The following is a 16,857-nucleotide window of genomic DNA, read 5'->3' as shown; positions in this document are numbered from 1 at the left end:
CCAAATAGCTTTTGCTTTGCCTGCTAGAGCAGATAAGAATTTATCATGCAGTTTTCTCCGGTTCCCTATAGATTAGATAGTAAAGTATACTCCTTTCCCAGCCTTCTGTCCTTTGTAATGAAGCCATAATTATTAATCTTTAATGGCGCCTGCAATGCATAAAAGACAGACTTGGTCCTTATCTCAAATGTGCTGCTTGATTTTATTGTACTTGGTTATAAAAACATTGAAGGCAGAAAACTGTATTTGATGCTTCTATCAGTAGTGTTACTAATAATTCTTGCCTTGCCTTTCCATCTGTCTGAATGTCGCCATTCTGGGATTATTTCTATGGTTCGATTTGTCTTTATATGATCCCAGTCTGCTTCCTTGCTCCAACTATGCTTTCGTGTTTATTTATTTATATAATTATTTATTATTGTTACTTATAAAACTAAAGTGTATACATATACACATGCCCATACACACACACACACACAAACACACACACACACACATATATATAAAGAAAAGAACCACCCAAACTGTCAGCTTTAATGGACTGTTATTTTACTTTCTCTTGTTCTTTGTGACTATAGTTTTCTATCTTCTTTTAACTTGTAGTGTTTCCTAAATTCTAGTTTTAAGGCTTTTCTTCTGTCTCAAGTACTCCATTTGTTGAATGTGTTTAGTATTCTTGTACAATTCAACTTTCGGTCTGTTTCAAACACTGAAGTGTTATTTGTACAGAGTAAAGCTGAATTTTGAAATTGATTAGAGAAAATATATTTTGTGAAATCTTTGACTTTTGGACTAATATATTGCAAGTTATTTTTTAGTTACATAACATTAATTTTTGTCATTTCTTTCAACTTATTTAATTTCAATTTAATTGTGTTTTTGTAATTATTAGTTACTTGTAGCCAGATTTCAAACATGGTATTTTCTGAGAATTCAGCTTTCAAATGGCATGTAAAACATTCATGTTTATCTGTCAGTTGAAAATGATGTCTGCTTGAAAATTGTTAGAATTGATGCAGAAAAAATTATACCAATTTTTAACAAAAGTAATGTAATTTTTACTATAACTGAGGTGTTTACTTTTTAAAAAAGTGCTGTAAAGCAATCAATATAAGAGCTTGAAGATGAAACACAATCTTTGTGCTTAACTAATAGTCCCTGTCCAGTGAGAATTTTATATTCTAAATATTTATATGTTTGTTATATGATGAGATTCTTGTAACCCATGCTTTCTGTTGTTGCCTTTCTTTCCCTTATCTTTTTTTCTTATTTGTCTGCAACTATTAATAAACCACATACAAGCTACTTCTTCCAGAGACCTGCAGGTGGCATATAAATAAAATGAGTATTAGCAGATAAGACAAATGAGGGAGATGAAGACCAAGTCATCAGATAAATAAGAACGTCTCCATCTGTACTGTGATTGTGTGCTTTTTTGGTTTGCTGTTGTAGACATCTGTGGTATTCTGCTTCCTTGCCTGAAATCTTCAGCAGTCTTGACCGCAACCATTTATGTAACCTGCAAACCAATATGATCTTGTGGTTTAAAGGTGTAGCCGTTGTGCTTTAGAAGGAAATGCAGCATTAACATAAATCACTAGGGCCAAATGGCTCCAACAGTTCTTCCTAATGTAATATATCTAAAATACTTCGAAGAGTAACTTGGTATTCACTTGACTCTTGAGTATCTTGAGTATCCAAATCCAATACTGGAAGAGCAGTGGCATTTTTCTAGTTTTCAGATGCCATTGTAGTTAAAGCTTAAAAGTTAAAGCTAGTGTTTAAAAATTGCAACCTAATTCTAAATTTGGGCTATTACTTTGGTTTGTCAAGTGTGTAACATCCTTCAGAACACAATGTGCAGCAGCTGTCACAAATGCTGTAAAACAGGAAGTTGTTTTCCTTGAAGGAAGAAAGGATCCTAACCTAGTAACAAGGGAATTGTGTAATGAAAATGGCCAGTTTACTTATATATAAACTCCTCCTCTGCAGAGTAAATAATTTATCTTTTTTTTACAGCTTGATAAGAAATTAATAACACTGCAGTGGTATTAGTTGTGCAACTACTTTCACAAAATTACAAATGAACTTTAATTGTGTTTTCATTTAAGTTACGGTAAAAGTTAATACCTTTAAGTTACTCAGTTCTGGCAATTATTTCTAAATAGCCTTGAAATTAGCTAGCCTTGGAGTATTGCTTGGCTTCTTGAGTGTAATTCAGTACGAGACAACTGTTTTCAGATTTCAGGGAAGGTCTTGCAACCCACACTTAGCTGGTGCTGCTGCTAGCATTCCCTGAGGTGTACATATTTTTTTGCTTTACAATGTTAACAATGTTAAGGCAAAAGAAAAACTCTAAAGAGGAATTAATCCAGTCATCTAGTGAGCAGCTGTGAGCTGTTTCTTTATCTCGTATTGCATGAAATGCTTTTGGCGTCCTGCAGAGCTGCTTCTAGAAAAGCTCTTGCATAGTGTAGGTGTCATGTGATTGCTTGGAGATAGAGGTGAGATTTTCACAATAGATCTAACTGTAGACTGTTTTGATTAATTATGTAATATATTCACATAAGACACTGAAATGTGAGAGTTGGTCATAAAGGACTGGTGTAGTTGGGTTGGAGAGAAGTAATGGGACTTGTTATACTTTATATTTAACACTTGCTAGTCACAACCTTAAGTTCAAACTTACTTTTTGTCTATTACTAGGAAAAACAAGGGATTCCCAGTCAGCCAGAATGGAATCTGAAATTGTGCCAAAAATTACCAAAATGACAGTGTCTGGAAAGAAACAATCTATGGGATTTGAAGTTCCATGGTAAGCCAAGCCCTCATACATCAAGGTACATCAGCAGCTCTTCTTTCAGACTGATGCACCTGTAGCAAGTTTTCTTCTAATTTTTTCTATTTTTCACAGCAGTTTTAGTGTCACTCTTCAGAACTAACCATCTCAGCTTCTTTTTTGACTCAGAATTACTTTCAGAAGATGGTACCTCACGTTTTGAGTTTAACAAATCCTTTCACTATGAATAGTGCATAGAGATATCAGGTTGTCAGATTATTTAAACATCCGCTTCATAGAATACTGAACTTTCTTGGTGTTCGTTTATTTTAAATTTAGTTCTCTAAGTGGAATTATGAAATCAATAAAGCTTAACTGTAATTGCTTGTTCTTCAAAGGAAGTAATATATTTAAGAATAGTTGATGGGGAAACCAATCACCTATAGCTAAACCTTGCCTTCCTCTGCAGCTTTTATTAACTTTAACAGGTGTCCAGGGTACAACTGTTGTAGAGTTCGGTCCTACTTGCGCTATAGATAAATTAGAGTGGTTCTAATTTTATCCTGACTTGGAACTGTTGAGGAGGATGTCTCATGAGAGCAAGACGGCAGACATCTCAGAGTCTACCTACAGCAGCAGCCATCAGTGAATAGTTAAAGAAATATATAAGGACAGGGCATGTATGTTGGGAATATGTTCCATGAAATATCATTGTGCAGTGTTCTGTGGCTCCCCATAATTTTTATCTATTTTCTGGTTTTGTCTATTTCTATTTAGAATGGTTAATGTAGTTTTCTTACCTAGGTACCCTTATTCTGTTTTTGAATCCAGTCTTACAATAGCCATCTAATGTGTGTCAAGAAATTGCATAGTTCATCCTGAGGTCATAAAATTCTCAAGTGTAAGTGCCAACATCCCAACTTTATCCTACAGCGTTTGTAGTTCTGATCTGGAGAGCATTGTTGGGAGTAAGAGGGCAGCATTGTCTTTATCTTACAGTGTCTTGTGTATGTTTGATAACTGGGTGGAAAGCAAGCAGTTTCATCTAGTTAAGCACATTTAATACAAGGAGTGAAGCTGATGTCATTATTCCTTTATGCTGGTAAATGTCATTGCTAAAAGACATCACCTTCATTCAATCTCAGATGCAATAAGCTCCAAATGAAAAATTTCTGGGGCTTTCAAATTGTCTGTACTGTTTGAGATTTGTGATACATAAAGGAAGTAATATTTTTTTTCTCTTGCTGTCTACTAATCAGTGGCTCTGGTTTTGACAACTAGACTCATGAAGTTCCAGGCACCTTCATCTCTTATGTTCTTATTAAATTTCTTAGAAGTTGGAGTTTTTCATGGAGACATTTGTGTAGTAATTTAATTTGGAATTTAATTTTAGTTTACAAAAATAAAGAAATATTAACCAAGTGAAGAAGATGTGCCAGCTAATTTTAAGTAGTGATTGATTTTTCTTTTTTTTAATCTATAATAATGGCTATTTAAAATGTTTGTTTCTAAAAAAGAGCAAATACAGAATTTTGTGTCTGATACTTACTAAGCATGTGTGCCTGCTCCACAGGAGATAAGAAGAATGCTTCCTCATCTGTAGACTAAAGTAATTCTTGGATAGGCTAGTGGCGACTCAGTCTGTGGTCAAAGGTGTTTGTCTCCAACATGGTTCTTACCCATTCTGCATATTTTTAGGGACACTTGACATAGTTTGTATCATGTTTGCTTACAGTTCAGTAGCAGAAGAAAGATGAAGCCTTCAGGACCTGTGGGTAAATCCTTTTGATAAATCCTTAATATTGTACTTGTGAGACCCCATCTGGAGTGCTGCATTCAGTTCTGGGGTTTTCAGCATAGGAAAGACATGGACCTGTTGGAGTGCACCCAGAGGAGGCCACTAAGATTATTAGAGGGAAGAAGCACCTCTCCTATGAAGGCAGCCTGAGAAAGCTGGGGTTGCTTAACCTGAAGAAAAAAATGCTTTGGGGTGACCTCATTGCAGCTTTCCAGTACCTAAAGGGGGTAAAATGGGGACAGACATTTTAGGAGGGCTTGTTCTGACAGGGCAAAGGATGTAATGGTTTTAAACTGCAAGAGAGTTGATCATATGTAAGGAAGAAGTTTTTTACAATGAGGGTGTTAAAACACTGGAACAGGTTCCCCAAAGAGGTGGTGGATGCCCCATGCATGAAAACTTTCAAAATCACATTGGACCAGGCTCTGAGCAACCTGATCTAGTTGCAGGGGGGGTTGGACTATATGACCTTTAAAGATCCCTTATAACCTAAACTATTTGGTTATTCTGTGAATGTGAAGATAGTTTTTAATTCATCTCACTCAGTGGTACTGCTGAAATACTAATTGAAAGCAAACTTCTTTTTACTGTAGAAATTGCTTATACATTAGGTATTTAGCTTTAAGTGGGTGGAATAGGTCAGAAGTGGAATGATTCATAAACCAGCTTGAGATTTGGAGCACAGCTAATCAATGAATATGGAAGAAGATACAATTTAAATGGTAAAGTTACCTGTCTGAAAGAACCCTTCTTCAAGGAATCTGATAAGGGCCTCCTTTCTTCATTTGTCTAACAGACTGCTGTGGTGGCACTGCCAAGGCCTGTGACATTGACTTTATAGAAGCAGAGAATCATCTTTTTCTAAAGTTGAAAAAGAAAACAAAACATGAGCCTCCACCTCAGTTCAATGAGTATTAGGGTTCTTTTTTTCTTTTGCAGTTACCTTCTGGATTAATGGCAGAATAAGGATAGTTTGTTAAGGAAGAGAAGGAATCTGTGTTTCTTAACACCTAAGAAAGACTTGTTCCTTTGACCCTGTTCATAACTTCTTTATGTTCTTGTTAAATTGTTAATTTACTGCAGGGATAATACAGCTTTTTAAGTACATTGTTTATGTCACTGAGCAAAAGCAACAGTATAAATTACTCAAAGCATTCTAAATTGATTCTAAAACATATGTAACTCTGCCCCTTTTACCCCAAAATATTTGTATGGTGCTGGTGCAGATGCCATTAGAAGGAAATGGTATAATACATATGAACTAGTTTTTGTTGTTACTCATATGGGATCTTAAAGGTAATTTTTGGACCATGTTTTTAAAAGCAGCAGCCTTGCATTAGCAAAAAATCCCATTCTTTGACTATATTCAGTCTGTGATTCACTCATGTTATGAAGTATAACCTCATATAAATCAGTGAATCTTACTTGAAACTGATGAATTATTAGAAGTCATTAGTTGCTTTGAGCATTGATTGCCTTTGTTGCTGGGTGTTCTTAGTGGGATTGTCTATAGAAAATGGAGTTTGCTGGTAAACTGATGCTCTAGCAAAACTGTTTACTGGGCTTTTTCTTTCTGTTAAGTAATAAAGGAAGGCAGAAGAAGTTGTGACCAAAAAAGGGTTGATTATTTTAACTAGTCTGACCAATATTTTGTAATTAATAATCTTGAAAGGGGAAATAAATGTAGACATTTCTGTAATGACTGTAAGTACGCCGAAGGAGTCAGTTGTGTAAAAATAATTCACCCAGCATCCAGACTAGAAAATTGAAAATAATGTTTAAAAGCTAAATTCTGAAGAGTTAATATTTAGCAGATGAGCTTTCAGGTTCTCTTTGAATGTGTGGTGGTGTGAACCTTTTAATACTTGTGGGAGATTGATTGCCTTCTAACATCTTATAACAACATATGTTGTATTTACTAATATTTCCCAGAAAACAGTAATGTAACCATAACATATTCAGATTGCTGTTATGGTCTTTGTTGGCAAGACAGCATAGGAAGTTTATGGCCTGGCATTTTTAGTTTTGACTAAATGTTGGCCCTTGCCTGGCTTTGGTTTGTCTGATGATTTTCAAAAGAGCTGTGGTAGGCTGTTTTGACATTTGCACCTGAATTGCTGATGGTCGAGCTTTCTTGAGTACATCATCTCAGTGCACATGCAAGGTTTGTAATAGTTCTGTCCTTTCAAAGAAGTTGAGTTGCATAATCAGCATAATGGCTCCACATAACCACATAGCAGTGGCTGGCAAACTGAGACTGCTTTTGATAGTTCCATCAAGTTCTCAAACAATGATGCAAGCAATGGTTTAGGAAGTGGTCTTCCTCCAATATAAATTTTTCCTCATATGGTAGGTCATCATGGTTCAGAACAAGCTGGAACTTTGCTACCAAAGATGCTTTCTAGTACAGTTGACTTGGTTATATTCTCAACTACCTGCACTAGTAGCACACTAGGTACTACCTTCTGACACATGTTTAAATTCAATAATTTTGAAAAACCTTGTGGGAAGAGGCTAGTGGAAGAGCATTTCCAGTGTCATTAATTTTGTTTATTGACTGTCAGAAGTGGAGCTCCTTAGCATTTTTCTGAGCCATTATCAAACTTTCAATAAACTACTCATCTGGTTGCCTTGAGTCATAACTTAACTGTCAGTATCTTACTGCTGCATTTCTCTTCATGTACTTCCATGAGACTGGAATTTAATCTGCCCACTTCTCTCTTTTGGTACCTAGCAATAAACTTGCTCTCCCTTTTCCTGACACTGGTCAGCAAAAAGCCAGATTGTGTTATTAGGGATACTCTTTAAGTAGATCATATGCTCTGTCCATTCTGATGTTTCTTCTCTGAAATGGCAAGTCTAGGTTTATTGTGGCGCAAGTTGTATCCAGGTTTCCAAAACACAGTAATATCTGAAATTTTTAAACTCTAGCAGTGTACTGACTGTTCAAATACTGTACCCTTGAAAAAGTAGTAAGGCCTAATGATGGCTGGAGCCTCATTTCACTCATTTCATTTGAATTTAGCACTTTTTCTTTGCATCACCCAAAATAAAAGCTATTTGGCAGTCTTAAGTATTGGTGGTTGCAATGAAAGCTACGCAGAAATGAGAGTACTTATTGTCTGTGCCAATAACCATGGTTCTTTCAGATGCTGTAATTAGTTTGAATTCTACCACACAAAATCCATTCTGTTTTGGGGACTCCTTACTGACATAGGCTTTGGCCTGCAGGAAGATCTTAGCATTTGCAATTAGAAGAAGATTTGTTACCTAGTTAAATGAACTGAAATTTAGAGGCTTACAAATAACTTCTCTTTGAAAATACATTCTTGTCTGCTAATAGGCTGATGTGACAATGCTTGACTATATTTTGGAAAGCTATGGGAAAATATGAGAGTTATGTTTTTGGGTCACATTACTTTCAACTTCATCTAAATAAGTGCCTTTTAAATTTTTTTACTTTTGAAAATATGGTTTGAGAAGAAATGCAGGCACAGAAAAGGAGAGAAAAACTATTGCCAGCTGTAAAGGCTGTTTTGATATGACTTCTTATACAAATAGTTTTCTCCAGAACTTCAAATATTAGACTTTCAAGGAAGAAAACTTGATACCAATGTAAAATACCATATTTGCATTTCGGTGTGACCTTTGCATATTGGCACTAGTCCTGGTACTTTAGTGTGAACATGCTTGATATTATGCTGAGACTGAACTGAAGTTTGCCTGAAAAAAGGGAAAACATGGAAGAGTCTTAATCTTTATGAAAGTTGTATGATGCAGATTAATTGTAAATATATGAGGCTCTCTTAAATGATTGAGACAAAAATTATTTGGTATACTTTACATAATTCAGATGATATTTAATACGTATTTTTAAAATATGTAGAAACCTTTGTTGCCACAATTCTTTGTATATTTACCCTCTATCAACTTGATTTTTTCCAGTCCATTTTCATGAAGTAAAATTTCCCTGCAGAGACATTGGAGATAATAATTGTTTTGCCATTCCAAAGTAGATTTTTAGCTAAACCTTAATGTACTATTTAAGGAATTTTAAAATCTGAGCCTTCTGTTCAGTCTTATAGAAGTGCACTAACCTTTTCCAGTAAAAGAAAGCATAAATGCTCATAGTGACTTTTTTCCCTGTGGAATAATTAATGTGTAATCAACTTTCTTCATTGCTACATGTAAAGCTATTGTTTTGGTTTAGAGAATCGAGTGTTATAAAGGTTATTCAGCTTGTCAAGCTGCAATGCTATCTGTAACATTGGAGCGATAGCTGGTGATACAGAACAGTTGGCTTTGTAGTGTGAATTCTAGAATGTCAAGATTGTGTGACCTAAGACAGCAGTTTGATAGAAACTTGTCCTCCTGCAAGTGGCTTTGACTATTTTGATGGAGTAACTTCTTTTTAGAAAAGACTTTAATAGAAAAATATAAATAGACTTTATACATCTAGATTTTATTTAATATCAAATAGACTTTATACAGAATTGTCTGTCCATGATGCAGAAGCAGAGATACCATCTGTACCCCTGCAGCCATCATGGCTGGCATAAAACAGGTTGTTTGCTTAGCTAATTTGGGAAACATGCCTGGGTATCTAGCCTTGAGGCAAGAACTTGACCTTGGGTTTTGGAACTGTAGCCAAAAAAATGAGTGTTGGAATTTCTGCTTTGGTCTCACAATCAAGAGAAAAAATTGGCTTTGGGCCTTATGAAAAGGTGTCAAAATCAATCAGTCTGCTGCAGTGCTGATAAAACAGGTGGGTTCTGAAACTGTGGGGAAGAAGGGGGAGCCATAAAATGTCCCATGTTACTGCTCTAATGAAAGGCTCAGTTTGTGTTTGATCTGAACATTTATGTTTAATTTTTTAGATCATAACTCTTCAACAGCTTTGTTTAGTAGACTAACATGTTTAGACTGTGTTGTTCCATGAGATCTGTGTAATGGAAAGGGACTAATGCAATGCAAATACTCCTACACAGACAGAAAATGAGAACTAATGTCAAATAAGAGCTGAGATGTCACAATGTGGGATTCTAAAGTACCAAAACAAATAGTTCTGTTTGTAGAAATTGAAAAGATTAAAACTGGGTAGTTAATTGTGGCATGTAAATAGACAGTGGGGAGTGAAGATTTCAGTGTGGATGTGGAAACACTTGACTCTGAGAGCCTGCATTAATCTTTTCCAGAGAAAGCAGTCTGCAGCATTATGGTACTGAGTTTGAACAGATCTCCAGTTTTCCAGGGGAAGAAGCTTCTTCCCCTTGGATAAAATTTTAAATATAGTGTCTGCAGGGTCTTTCATTTTACTGTATAATCAGTGGTTTGTATATTGACATTTGCTGTGATAGAATGTTGGCAGACCTGTAATAACTGCTTCTATTCCTGTCTCGTTTCTTACATTGATGATTCACCATGCAGCTTTGTCAGGCAGTAAGAAAGCTTTTACTGTCTTTAAAATATTACTTAGTGTTTGTTTTTAGTTAGCATCTTTGCTACGTCAGGTAAAGAATAATATTGTACATTCTCAGAAAGCTTATGTAAATCAGGAAAATATGTTCATTTACAAAATGGAGATAAAAAGAGAGTAAAAAAATAATACATTTAGGATTATTTACCATTAGGATTAGTATGGTGATTTGTAGAACAGGGTACTAGAAAAAGGGAGTTTGAGAATCCAAACTTCTTTAGTCCTGGATGCCTTAAACAAATTTTTTCAATATTGATAAATCTTAACTCATCTGTTACAGTTCTATATAAGCATTGCACTTTAAATTGCAGCTTACATGTGCTTAATATCCGCTCTTTATGTTGTATTGCTGTTCTCACAATAAAACATAACTATGTTCAGATAATAGTAATGGTACTGTATGTGGAAACTTTTTCAGGATCTGTGCTTCAAAGTTGACTTGGGCTCTTAGTTCAGAAGAAACCTGCTCTGTGGTTGTTCTGCATAATTGTCCTTTCCTTTCCTGTTAAAGGAAAGCTTGTTTATCTATTTTTTATATATTTTACAAGATTTCTTCTTATCTTGCTTTTGTAAATAGTGTTTTTCAGACAAGATGTTCAGAGCTGGTATCTGTGCAGTTTTTATCCAGCTGCTTATCAATTCCACCTTAGTGGGCTTATCACATACTCCTTGGGGTTTACATGATAGTGAAGGGAAAAGTCAATTTCTCTCTCCTATTTCCATGTCTTCTTTGCCATTTGCATTCTTTGTGTTTTTTCCCCTAGTGCGCTTGCTGAGGAAAATGGCCACAGTAATACACCTCAGAAAGGACTGTTACCCGAAGATGCCAGTGTAGCTTCTGGGGTACTTGAGGCTGTCTCAAAATCTGCTCTTTCACCCCAAGTAGTGCAGGTTTCAGAAGATCAGAATATGGTGCCTACTCCAGCAAAAAAGTCAAGCAAGGCAAAACAACAAATAGATGTGAAAGCAGAGTTGGAGAAGAGACAAGGAGGAAAGCAGCTGCTGAATTTGGTGGTAATAGGTAATACTGTTAAATTACATTTCTGACAAACATAAAGTTTAAAAACTGTGTTGATATAATCTGGAAGTCATACAGAAGCAAAACTGTCCTCATGCCAGGGAAGGGAAATCTCATACTGTTTTCAGTTGCATCTGCATTTTTTGGAGGGATTACATTCAGATATCTCTGACTTGGACAGTGAGGTTGACTTAGCATCCCTTTGAGCATACAGAGCATGTTTGGTTTGGTTTCATTGTTGCAGTGTGTTCTTGTTAGCATGAATTTGGAGGCTGTCATGCTAACTGGCTGTTACAATAAACTGTGTTCCTGAGTCTCTATCTCACAGGATTATGAAATTCTATGGATTACAGAAGCATTATCAGTGCATGTGATGTTCATATGTTTAGTATATTTCTTGAGCTATACCCAAATTATATGAATGAATAAAATTGCTGTAATATTTATTTTCTTCCACAGGACATGTTGATGCTGGCAAAAGTACTTTAATGGGTCATTTGCTCTACCTTTTGGGAAATGTGAACAAAAGAACTATGCACAAATACGAACAGGAATCTAAAAAGGCTGGTAAAGCTTCATTTGCCTATGCATGGGTCTTGGATGAAACTGGTGAAGAAAGAGAAAGGTAGAAATACATTTTGATGGGAGCTACCTTTTTTTCTGTGAAAGAACAGCATTTATTAGAAAATATTAGTCTGCTAAACTAAGCAATGAAATGTCAGTCTGTCACATGTGACTTAGATTACTTTAAAAAAAAGTACTAAAAAAATTAAATTAACAATTATATTTGTATGCTTTATAAAAGATCCTTATTAATTTGAAATATGAAATTTAAAATTAGATTTTTATATTGAAAAGTGAGTCTTCTGAATTGGTATTTTTGATTGGTTCTATTTTCTCTTTGCTCTGAGTTTTTTATTTAAAAAAAAACAAACTTTCTGGAGTCATCTATAAATGTTTCAGATTTTGGGGGATTTATTTTGTTGTTGGGAATTTTGGTGATTGGAAGTAGCATACTAAAAGTATCTGTTACTACAAGATGTTTTGTCCCTTGAAAGTTCCTATCTGGCTGGATTGTCTGTAAAGGGAGATGCAGATGACTATACCCAGATATAGATGTGTATGGCAGGTGTTTGCATTTGGTGAGATGGATTTTATCCATCTCATGCAGAGCATGTGGAGGTTAGCGAGATGTGGAACTAAGTGTGTAGTGATCCCTCCTTGGTAATCAGGACTTCTGCCTGTGGATCTTTGCGAATGTGTAACTGTATCTCTGTAGTCCTATACCACTGATGGTTGTTTTTTTAAACTCAGCTTTGTTTCTCTTACTCTGATACCTTTTTCTGAAGAACTAAATTTCAAAAGTATAATTAGTAGTGATTTAAATACACAGTTCAATTGTCATGTTCTTGCTGTGCTTGTTGTGATACAGTCTGTAAGTGCATGGTAGTACTGGGAATTTTGGGTATTTTTCTTCACAACTGGATTTATTAAAATAAAGGTAAGAATAAATAACGAGGTCTGCTCTTCCAACATGCAGGTGCCCCTGTGGTGAAGGCTAAATCAGTGAAAGATATGAAGTGTATAATTTCATGGTTGTGTTTTTAATAGCTTATTTTGTATCTCTGTGAAGTTTTAAAGCAGTTTTAATGGTGCATTACATGTATGTTTTGTTGAAGGGGAGTGACAATGGATGTGGGTATGACCAAATTTGAGACACCAACGAAAGTAATTACACTGATGGATGCTCCAGGCCACAAAGACTTCATTCCAAATATGATCACAGGAGCTGCACAGGTAAAGATAGTCTATCTTTAGCTATACTGGAAAAATGCTTTTTCCAGTATCAGTATTATTTGTAACTTCTTCTTAAATTCTTTTTGGTTTTTTTTTTCTTTTAAAATCTGAGGTGGGATGGAATAATTGATGGTGTTAATCTATCTTTGCGTTTTCTAAACTTAAAAAAGAATGTTTGTTAAACATTAAATGTAGTTGCTTTTTTTTTTTTGTGATGCTAATATTTGAGAAGAGGGTTTTATTATGCAAGTAATTTAATAGTAAGTTGCAGTTTGATGAAATCACATTTGTGCTTTGAAAGCTATTCAGATGTGGTATATGGCTATTCAGTGAGTAGTTCTGTGAAAATAATGTAGGTTAAGATTTTAAGTGATTTTGAGCTTAAAGAAAAAGGATTTATCGGTCAAGCAAAACTAATTTTTTTTGTTTTACAGTATATTTTTGTGGGGGATGAGAAAACAAATAACAAAATTTATACAGAATACATCTATCTTGTCAAGAGGATATTTGCAGAGACTGCATGCCACTTGTTTTAGGAACACTAGGTGAAGTCAAAAGTATTGGACACTACGCACTGAATTCAGTCTCCTGTAGATTAGTTATTTGAGGGAGTAATACCTCAAAGGCAGGGGAAAAATAATGTGGTTACATGATATAAAAGGAGTGATTGTTGCTTTTTTTTTCACTTAAAGACACCCTTTTTTAAATAATGAAATTGATTCTCCAAAGTAGACATTGAATCAATTTTTTTTTTTTCAAAGCTAATCTGTGTATAGGTTTTTGCTTTATGTGTGTCATAACTGTCTGAAACACGGGTTATATCTTAAGATCTTTGTTGAGTGCTAGGATGAGTACTGCTAGTATGATTGTACAGATAGAGAACTGCACTGTAGGGAGACTGGTTTGTCCCAAGTTCTGCTTTAGCTCTGAAGCAGAGCCTGGGTGATAATTCAGATCTTGTGACGCAATGGGTAGGCTGCAGAATAGTCAGAAGTTTGCAAATTATGGTGTAATGCCTATACAGCCATCTATATGGTGGAATATGTGTTGTAGCAATTTTTTATGAGTTTTAAAACTAGAAGTGAATCTTCAGTTTCAGAGCAGTGGAAAACGTTGATTCAGATGTGCTATTTCTTTACAATTGTTGTTTAAATAGTCTTTTTCTTTTGTGGGAAAAGTAACACAGGCAGAAGTATTAAGAGAAGAGTTGCAGATCCCCCAGCAATTGTAGCAGTTTAGCAGAAGACAGGGCTGACTGAATAAAGCTTGTTATGTCTGTGTTCCAGCTCCCGGGGTGATGAGGGACTGGTCTGTTCTGGAGCCTATTAAGGAATCACTGAAACTTTGCAACTTTCCGTTGCCTGTTAGAGTAGGCTCAGTGCTGAAGCAATGGCTGGAAAAGGCTTTAGTGCCTTTTTATTGCAGAGAATGCTGTTAGGAGGTGAATCCCCAACTACTGTTATGCAAAATGCAAATCAGCCTTATCAAGGCCAAAATCTGGCCTTTGATGCACATTCAGTAAGTCCTGGGGTGTACTGTTTTTATAATGTAGAAAATGGAGGATATCTATTTTTTGAAGAAGTTCACTGCAATGCACTTCTGAGACTGGGAGTTCTGAGGAAATTAATCAGTCATCCTTTGAGAAAAGGATGTTCCCGATCTCATACTGCTGCCATCTCTGAGCTGTGGGGATTTCATGCCTAGGATGAGGTGAGGGAAGTTCAGAGTCAGGACGCTGTTCTTTTTCCTGGAATTCTGAAGCATAACCATTTAATGAATGGGAGAAAGTACCACTTTTTCCCCTCACTTTCCATTATATCTGTGTCCTCAGTCCTCTGAAATTGTCTTACCCCTGCCTGTTGACACCAGCACCTTTGCTGTTGTTCACTTCTGTTGCCATCACTTAACATTATGATGAACTAACTGGCGATTACTTACCAAAGCAGGAAAAGTACAAGAAATGTTAGCAGTGTTTAAGGCTAACAGCAAGATCAGTGATTTTACCAGTGCTTACATGCTGACTTTTGTGCAGTGTTGTAGACTATTTGCTCTTAATGCTTTGGCAGAGTGATAAAACAGGCTGCTTTGTCTTTGCCACCTTGTGATTTTGGCAAGCTCCAATGTGTTAAGTGGACTGTGAAGCGTTCACAACCAGCATATAGTCAACTGTACAGTACAACTGGTTGTCCCATTTGTGTAGTGTGGTGATTTGTTTGTAATTTTTGCAGCTTCTCACTAAGAGGGTGTAGAGACTGAGGCAGGGAGAACTGGACATTGTGCTCATATATTGTGTTCTAAAGCTTCTGAGCGTAGGCTGCTTTTGTTTAAATCAGTGCAGCATCCAGAGTGGGTAGATTGAAGGGGACAGGTTGCCCAGATCAGTGTTGTCCTGTGTTTAACCAGGATGTGCTGGTTTATGACATAAGATGACATAATGCCATAATATCTCACTGAAGTGGGCATAATACAAGATGGGATTGAGCAGTTTCAATTACATTCGGAGCACAACAGGATTCTTCCTGTGTAAAGTAAGTTTTGTGTGAAATGTTACTGACTGAGGTATTTATCCAGATTATTTCCACCTCTTAACCACTTTTCATTTTTTTTTCCTTTATAATGTAGGCTGATGTGGCAATTTTGGTAGTGGATGCCAGCAGAGGAGAGTTTGAGGCAGGGTTTGAGACGGGTGGACAAACGCGAGAACATGGATTATTAGTGCGTTCTCTTGGAGTGACACAGTTGGCTGTTGCAGTCAATAAAATGGACCAGGTACACTTTTAGTTTACTTCATTTAAGGGCTTTTCTTCATTGAAGGGCTTCTGTCTAGATTGGTGGATATTAAGTTTAAGGATCAGTATTGTGAAACGAATAATAAGGCATTGTTTCTTTGCTTTCCAGCTCTGTCCCTTATGTCTGGACTTTATGATGCCATTCTTTTTACTTATGGGTGTATTTTCAAAGTACACAAAAGGTTAATTTTGGTGCAAAAATGAGGAGGGGTCCCTTTTGTGCTTGTGGAAATATCACGTAACAGTTGATCTCAGCAGCATCTGTAAGATCATCTTGGTGGTCATTCAGTTCAAGATCTCAATAGTTTTATTTAAATGTGTAAAGTGTGTTAAGGATTAATATTTATGTTTTAAGTTACTACTATGTTTAATATATCTTACTGAATCTGAATTTTGTGTAACCTTTAAAAAAAAGTTGCTATTGAAATTAGAAGGGCTTGCAATTATTGATCAGTTTGTGATCAGTAATTGCTAATGTGTCTTCTATATTAAAGTGTGAATGCACCTGGAAATCTCGTGTTTATGAATACACATCTGTTTCTACTACAGAATTGATGACATGCAGCTGCATGTTCAAGTCATGGTTAAAAATCCATAATTTTATTATCTTATCATAATCTGTGCTTTATTTTAGGTCAATTGGCAACAGGAAAGATTTCAGGAAATTACAAGTAAGCTTGGCCAATTTCTTAAGCAAGCTGGCTTTAAGGTAATATATTTGTGAGGTCTTTGTTGCTTTGTTTAAGCTTCTGGGTGGGATGAGCTTTTCCTACAGTCAGGTTATTTTGTGTTACTTCCTTGGGACTACTAGGTGTACTTAATGTAGCAGTTTCCTTTTCTTCCTGGGAGGGTGACATTGAGCCCTACATAAGGGTAGTCAGTTCTTTAATACTCTTTGTGTCATCATCTCTGTTTAGGTCTGTTGAATCTTTGGGGTACTCAGATCACTTGTAGTTTCTTGGGATTGTTGTCTACAAAGCAGAAGAGACCAAGAATGGTCTATCTTAATGTTCAAGATTACATGAAATACAGTAGAGAGTTTTATACTGGAGCAGTTGTCAGTGTGGATTATGACCTCATGAGAATGCCCCTCTCATGTTTTCTCAGTTCTAACTACTGTTCATTTGGACTGGCTGTGGTCTTCCTGCAATCCCTATGCATAAAGCAGCAATTCAAACCAAAATTTTGCCTGTCAAACAT

General features: G+C 35.9%; 1 protein-coding gene across 1 annotated transcript in view; it reads left to right on the top strand.

Moving 5' to 3' along the window:
• Window positions 1–16,857, top strand: part of HBS1L (HBS1 like translational GTPase) — a 59,055-nt gene that overhangs the window by 31,044 nt on the left and 11,154 nt on the right. Inside the window, exons 5-10 of the mRNA XM_058834234.1 lie at window positions 2,707–2,815; window positions 10,818–11,074; window positions 11,531–11,696; window positions 12,751–12,868; window positions 15,491–15,637; window positions 16,292–16,366. Coding sequence (XP_058690217.1) covers window positions 2,707–2,815; window positions 10,818–11,074; window positions 11,531–11,696; window positions 12,751–12,868; window positions 15,491–15,637; window positions 16,292–16,366 — 872 coding nt within the window. The remainder of the gene's footprint in view (window positions 1–2,706; window positions 2,816–10,817; window positions 11,075–11,530; window positions 11,697–12,750; window positions 12,869–15,490; window positions 15,638–16,291; window positions 16,367–16,857) is intronic.

This window comes from Poecile atricapillus, chromosome 3 (genome assembly GCF_030490865.1).
Source record: "Poecile atricapillus isolate bPoeAtr1 chromosome 3, bPoeAtr1.hap1, whole genome shotgun sequence".
In the NCBI taxonomy this organism is placed as follows: domain Eukaryota; kingdom Metazoa; phylum Chordata; class Aves; order Passeriformes; family Paridae; genus Poecile; species Poecile atricapillus.
Note: the sequence above shows the minus strand (reverse complement) of the source record. Positions and strands in the feature narration are given on the sequence as shown.